This window comes from Lonchura striata, chromosome 1 (assembly GCF_046129695.1).
Source record: "Lonchura striata isolate bLonStr1 chromosome 1, bLonStr1.mat, whole genome shotgun sequence".
Classification (NCBI taxonomy): domain Eukaryota; kingdom Metazoa; phylum Chordata; class Aves; order Passeriformes; family Estrildidae; genus Lonchura; species Lonchura striata.
The window spans coordinates 58,079-65,552 of NC_134603.1; the positions used below are offsets into that span (position 1 = coordinate 58,079).

Sequence of the window (7,474 nt, forward strand, 5' to 3'; positions counted from 1 at the left end):
ATTCCCCCAAAACACCCCAAAATCCCCCCCAAAATCCCCCCCAAAATCCCCCCGAAAACCCCCCCAAAATCCCCCCAAAATACCCCAAAATTTCCCCAAAATCCCCCCCAAAATCCCCCGTAATTTCCCCAAAAAACACCCTAAAATCCCCCCAAAACCCCCCAAAATTCCCCAAAATTTCCCCAAAATTCCCAAATCCCCCAAATTTCCCCCAAAAATCCCAAATTCTCCCAAATCCCCCCTCAAACCCCAAAAATCCCCACAAAATCTCCCAAAACCTCCCCAAAATCCCAAAATGCCTCCAAAATCTCCCCAAAAATCCTAAAATGCCCCTAAATCCCCAAAATTCCCCCCAAAAGCCCCCAAAAAACACAAAATCCCCAAAAATCCCCCAAAATCCCTCCAAAACCCCGAATTCTCCCCCAAAATCCCCCCAAATTCCTGAATTTTCCCCTAAAATCCCCCAAAAAATCCTCAATTCTCCCCAAAATGCCCCAAAAATCCTGAATTTTCCCCAAAACTCCCCCAAAATGCCCCCAAGAAATTCTGAATTTTCTCTCCAATCCTCCCTCAAACCCCCCAAATTTCCTCCAAAAATCCCCCTAAAATCCCCTCAAAACCCCCCAAAACCCCCCCAAAAAATCCCCAAATCTCCCCCAAACGCTGAATTTTCCCAAAATTTGGGTTTTTTGCCCCAAAGGTGCCGAACCACCTGATCTGGCTGATTTTCTTCTATTGGTTCTTCCACTCCTGCCAAAACCCAAAATCCCCCCAAATTCTCGAATTTTCCCCTAAAATCCCCCCAAAAATCCGGAATTCTCCCCAAAATGCCCCAAAAATCCTGAATTTTCCCCAAAAATCCTGAATTTACCCCAAAAATCCTGAATTTCCCCCAAAATTCTCCCCAAAATCCCAAAAAAATTCTGAATTTTCTCTCCAATCCCCCCTCAAACCCCCCTCAAACCCCCCAAAAATCCCCCCAAAAATCCCCAAATTCCCTGTTTTTTCCCCCAAAACCGCTGAATTTTCCCAAAATGTGGGTTTTTTGCCCCAAAGGTGCCGAACCACCTGATCTGGCTGATTTTCTTCTATTGGTTCTTCCCCTCCTGCCTGACCCACAAAATCCCCCAAAATTCCTCCAAAATCCCCCCAAACCCCCAAACTTTCCCCTAAAATCCCCCCAAAAATCCGGAATTCTCCCCAAAATGCCCCAAAAATCCTGATTTTTCCCCAAAACTCCCCCAAAATGCCCCCAAAAAATCCTGAATTTTCTCTCCAATCCCCCCTCAAACCCCCCAAATTTCCTCCAAAAATCCCCCCAAAAACCCCCCAAACCCCCCAAAATCCCCGATTTTTTCCCCCCAAACGCTGAATTTTCCCAAAATCGTGTTTTTTTGCCCCAAAGGTGCCGAACCACCTGATCTGGCTGATTTTCTTCTACTGGTTCTTCCACTCGTGCCTCAACGCCGTGGCCGAGCTGCTGCGCTTCGGCGACCGCGAGTTCTACCGCGACTGGTGGTGCGTTCGGGGCAAATTCCCGGGATTTTGGGAAAATTCCAAATCTGGGGGGAAACTGGGGGTTTTGGGGGGTCTGGGGGGAAATTCGGGGGGAAATTCGGGGTTTTAGGGGGATTTTTAGGGGATTTTTGAGGGGTTTTGGGGGAAAATTTGGATTTTTGGGGGGATTTTTGAGGGGTTGATGGGGGATTTTGGGGGAAAATTTGGATTTTTGGGGGGATTTTGGGGGAAAATTCGGCATTTTGGGGGAATTTTGGGGGGAAATTCGGGATTTTGGGGGGAAAATTTGGATTTTTGGGGGGATTTTTAGGGGATTTTTGAGGGGTTGATGGGGGATTTTGGGGGAAAATTCGGATTTTTGGGGGGATTTTGGGGGAAAATTCGGCATTTTGGAGGGATTTTGGGGGGGGAAATTCGGGATTTTTGGGGGGATTTTGGGGAAAATTCCGGTTTTTAGGTGGATTTTGGGGGAAAATTTGGGATTTTGGGGGAAAATTTGGATTTTTGGGGGGATTTTTAGGGGATTTTTGAGGGGTTGATGGGGGATTTTGGGGGAAAATTCAGGATTTTTAGGGGGATTTTGGGGGAAAAAATCAGGATTTTTGGTGGATTTTTGGGGAATTTTGGGGGAAAATTCGGCATTTTGGAGGGATTTGGGGAGGAAATTTGGGGGGATTTGGGGGGGGAAATTCGGGATTTTTGGGGGGATTTTGGGGGGAAATTTGGGGGGAAAATTCGGGATTTTAGGGCAAAAATTCGGCATTTTTAGGGGGATTTTTAAGGGATTTTTGAGGGGTTTTGGGGGATTTTGGGTGGATTTTTAGGCGATTTTGGGGGATTTTGGGGGAAAATTCGGGATTTTTGGGGGGATTTTGAGGGGATTTTTTGAGCGGTTTAGGGGGATTTTGGGGGAATTTGGGTTTTTGGGGTGCGTTTGAGATTTTGGGGAGATTTTGGGGATTTTTGGGGGGAGTTTTGGGATGATATTGGGGGATTTTTGGGGGGTATTTTGGGGGATTTTTTGGGTGATTTTGGGGGATTTTTGGGGAGATTTTGGGGGGATTTTTGGGGGGATTTTTGGGGAGATTTTGGGGGATTTTTTGGGTGATTTTGGGGAATTTTTGGGTGGAATATTGGGGGATTTTTTGGGGGAATTGGGGGATTTTTGGGGCAATTTTGGGGGATATTTGGGGGGGATTTTGGGGTGATTTTTGGGGTGATTTTGGGTGATTTTTGGGGTGATTTTGGGCATTTTTGGGGTGCCCGAGCCGCTTTTTTGCCGCAGGAATTCGGAATCCGTCACCTACTTCTGGCAGAACTGGAACATCCCCGTGCACAAGTGGTGCCTCAGGTGGGATTTGGGGAAATTTGGGAGAATTTGGGGATTTTTGGGGATTTGGGGAAAATCTGGGAGGTTTTGGGGGATTTGGGGGGAAATTTGGGGTTTTTTTGGGGGGATTTTTGGGGAAATTTGGGGGTTTGGGGGGGGATTTTGGGGGGAATTTGGGTTTTTTGGGGGGGTTTTGGGGAGGAATTTGGGATTTTTGGGTTTTTTGGGGAGAATTTGGGGAATTTTGGGGGGAATTTGGGGAAATCTGGGGGGAATTTGGAGTTTTTGGAAGGAACTTGGGGTTTTGGGGGAATTTGGGGGTTGAGGGGGATTTGGGGGGATTTGGGGTTTTTTGGGGGCTTTTGGGGAGGAATTTGGGGAAATTTGAGGAGAAATTTTGGATTTTTTTGGGACTGGAATTTTGGGGTTTTTGGGGCTGGAATTTGGGATTTTTGGGGCAGGAATTTGCGCCAATCGGGGCATTTCCCCTCCCCTTTTTTGGGGTGCCAGGCTGGATTTTGGGGGTTTCTGGGGGTTTTTGGGGATTTTTGGAGTGCCAGGCTGGATTTTGGGGTGCCAGGGCAGATTTTGGGAGGTTTTTGGGCATTTTTGGGGTGCCAGGCAGGATTTTGGGTGGATTTTGGGGATTTTTGGGGTGCCAGGCTGGATTTTTGGGGGTTTTTGGGTGGATTTGGGGGTTTTTGGGGTGCCCGGGTGGTTTTTGGGAGGTTTTTGGGTGGATTTTGGGTGGATTTTGGGTATTTTTGGGGCGCAGGCTGGATTTTGGGGGGTTCTTGGGTGGATTTGGGGGTTTTTGGGGTGCAGGCTGGATTTTGGGTGGATTTGGGGGATTTTTGGGGTGCCCGGGTGGTTTTTGGGTGGATTTGGGGATTTTTGGGGCGCAGGCTGGATTTTGGGGGGGTTTTGGGGGGGTTTTGGGAGGATTTGGGGGTTTTTGGGTGCAGGCTGGATTTGGGGTGGATTTTGGGGGGATTTTGGCTGGATTTTGGGTGGATTTTGGGTGGATTTGGGGTGGAGTTTGGGTGGATTTGGCGGTTTTTGGGTGCAGGCTGGATTTTGGGTGGATTTTGGGTGGATTTGGGTGGATTTTGGGTGGATTTTGGGCGGATTTGTCGGTTTTTGGCGCAGGCTGGATTTTGGGTGGATTTGGGGTGGATTTGGGTGGATTTTGGGTGGATTTTGGGCGGATTTGTCGGGTTTTTGGCGCAGGCTGGATTTTGGGTGGATTTTGGGGGGATTTTGGGGGGATTTTGGGGGGATTTTGGGGGATTTGTTGATTTTTTGGCGCAGGCACTTCTACAAGCCGATGCTGCGCCGGGGCGTGAGCCGCTGGGCCGCCCAGGCCGCCGTGTTCCTCGCCTCCGCCTTCTTCCACGAGGTCAGCGCCCCAAAATCCCGGGGGAAAACGGAATTCCCACAGGGAAAATCAGAAATCCCACAGGGAAAACCAAAATCCCACAGGGAAAATCAGAAATCCCAAAGGGAAAATCAAAAATCTCACAGGGAAAACCAAAATCCCACAGGGAAAATCGAAAATCCCGAAGGGAAAATCAAAATCCCCAAAGGGAAAATCGAAAATCCCAAAGGGAAAATCCAAATCCCACAGGGAAAATCGAAAATCCCAAAGGGAAAATCAGAAATCCCACAGGGAAAACCAAAATCCCACAGGGAAAATCGAAAATCCCACAGGGAAAACCAAAATTCCCAAAGGGAAAATTGAAAATCCCAAAAGGAAAATCAAAATCCCACAGGGAAAACCAAAATCCCGGGGACCCCAAAATCCGGGGGGAAAACGGAATTCCCACAGGGAAAATCAGAATTCCCACAGGGAAAACCAAAATCCCAAAGGGAAAACCAAAATTCCCACCAGGAACCCCCAAATCCCACTGGGAAACCCCAAATTTCGGCCGGGAACCCCCAAAATTCCCTCTGAGAACCCCCAAATTCCCGGGTCCCCCAATCCCGGGGTCCCCCCAGTTCCGGGGTCCCCCCAATTCCCGGGTCCCTCCAATCCCGGGTCCCCCCAATCCTGTGTCCCCCCCCAATTCCCGGGGTCCCCCCAAATCCCGGGTCCCCAAATCCCGGGTCCCCCCAATCCCGGGTCCCCCCAATTCCCAGGCTCTCCCCCAAATCCCGTGTCCCCCCAAATTCCGTGTCCCCCCAATTCCCAGGCTCTCCCCCCAATCCCGGGGTCCCCCCAATTCCCGTGTCCCCCCAATCCCGGGGTCCCCCCAATCCCGGGGTCCCCCCAATCCCGTGTCCCCCCAATCCCGGGTCCCCAATCCCGGGGTCCCCCCAATCCCGTGTCCCCCAAATCCCGTGTCCCCCATCCCGGCGCTGTCCCACAGTACCTGGTCAGCGTCCCCCTGCGCATGTTCCGGCTCTGGGCCTTCATGGGCATGGCGGCGCAGGTGAGCACCCCAAAATAAATACGGGCACTCCAAAAATGGGAACCCCAAAAATGGGAACCCCAAAATACGGGCACCCCAAAATACGGGCACCCCAAAATCCGGGAACCCCAAAATACGGGCACCCCAAAAATGGGAATCCCAAAATACGGGGCACCCCAAAATCCCCGGGGCACCCCAAAACCCCCGGGCACCCCAAAACCCCCGGGCACCCCAAAAATGGGAACCCCAAAACCCTGGGAACCCCAAAAATGGGAATCCCAAATTCCTGGGAACCCCAAAACCCCCGCGGCACCCCAAAATCCGGGCACCCCAAAAATGGGAACCCCAAAAATGGGAACCCCAAAAACAGCAACCCCAAAACCCCCGGGCACCCCAAAATCCCCGGGGCACCCCAAAATACGGGCACCCCAAAAATGGGAACGCCAAAAATGGGAACCCCAAAAATGGGAACCCCAAAATCCCCGGGGCACCCCAAAATACGGGCACCCCAAAATCCGGGAACCCCAAAAATGGGAATCCAAAATTCCTGGGAACCCCAAAAACAGCAACCCCAAAACCCCCGGGGCACCCCAAAATCCGGGCACCCCAAAAACGGGAACCCCAAAATCCTGGGAGCCCTAAAAACGGGAACCCCAAAATCCCCGGGGCACCCCAAAACCCCCGGGGCACCCAAAACCCCCGCGGCACCCCAAAAACGGGCACCCCAAAATCCCCCGGTCACCCCAAAATCCGGAGCATCCCAAAAACGGGAACCCCAAAATCCGGGGTACCCCAAAATCCCCAGGGCAATCCAAAAACGGGAACCCCAACAATGGGGACCCCAAAAACAGCAACCCCAAAATCCCCGCGGCACCCCAAAAATGGGAACCCCAAAATCCTGAGCACCCCAAAATCCAGGGGTGGCACAGGTGTGACACACAATGACACGCGTGTGACACGCAATGACACGCGTGTGACACGCGTGTCGCCGTCCCCAGATTCCCCTGGCCTGGCTGGTGGCGCGGGGCAGGGAGGTGGCAGGGGTGGCACAGGTGTGACACGCAATGACACACGTGTGTGACACACAATGACACAGGTGACACACGCAATGACACGCGTGTGACACGCGTGTTCCCGTCCCCAGATTCCCCTGGCCTGGCTGGTGGCGCGGGGCAGGGAGGTGGCAGGGGTGGCACAGGTGTGACACACAATGACACACGTGTGACACACAATGACACAGGTGTGACACGCAATGACACGCGTGTGACACGCGTGTCGCCGTCCCCAGATTCCCCTGGCCTGGCTGGTGGCGTGGGGCAGGGAGGTGACAGGGGTGGCACAGGTGTGACACACGCAATGACACAGGTGTGACACACAATGACACGCGTGTGTGACACACAATGACACGTGTGTGTGACACGCAATGACACGCGTGTGACACGCGTGTCGCCGTCCCCAGATTCCCCTGGCCTGGCTGGTGGCGCGGTTCCTGCGGGGGCACTACGGCAACGCGGCCGTGTGGCTCTCGCTGATCCTGGGCCAGCCCGTGGCCGTGCTCATGTATGTGCACGACTACTACGTGCTGCACTGCGCTAACCCGGGATAACCCGGGATAACCACCCGGGATAACCCGGGATAACCCGGGACAACCCGGGATAACCCGGGATAACCCACAATAAACCGGCTCCCGGCACACGCGTGTGGCTCTCGCTGATCCTGGGCCAGCCCGTGGCCGTGCTCATGTATGTGCACGACTACTACGTGCTGCACTGCGCTAACCCGGGATAACCCGGGATAAACCCGGGACAACCCGGGATAACCCGGGACAACCCGGGATAACCCGGGATAACCCACAATAAACCGGCTCCCGGCACACGCGTGTGGCTCTCGCTGATCCTGGGCCAGCCCGTGGCCGTGCTCATGTATGTGCACGACTACTACGTGCTGCACTGCGCTAACCCGGGATAACCCGGGATAAACCCGGGACAACCCGGGATAACCCGGGACAACCCGGGATAACCCGGGATAACCCACAATAAACCGGCTCCCGGCACACGCGTGTGGCTCTCGCTGATCCTGGGCCAGCCCATGGCCGTGCTCATGTATGTGCACGACTACTACGTGCTGCACTGCGCTAACCCGGGATAAACCCGGGATAAACCCGGGATAACCCGGGATAAACCCGGGATAACCCACAATAAACCGGCTCCCGGCA

The 7,474-nt window shown here is 53.1% G+C and overlaps 1 protein-coding gene across 1 annotated transcript in view; it reads left to right on the forward strand.

The window, feature by feature from the left end:
- Positions 1–7,474, forward strand: part of LOC110483891 (diacylglycerol O-acyltransferase 1-like) — a 29,532-nt gene extending 22,058 nt beyond the window's left edge. The window contains exons 13-17 of the mRNA XM_077781454.1: positions 1,406–1,518; positions 2,804–2,869; positions 4,160–4,247; positions 5,218–5,280; positions 6,719–7,474. Coding sequence (XP_077637580.1) covers positions 1,406–1,518; positions 2,804–2,869; positions 4,160–4,247; positions 5,218–5,280; positions 6,719–6,865 — 477 coding nt within the window. The 3' untranslated portion in view covers positions 6,866–7,474. The remainder of the gene's footprint in view (positions 1–1,405; positions 1,519–2,803; positions 2,870–4,159; positions 4,248–5,217; positions 5,281–6,718) is intronic.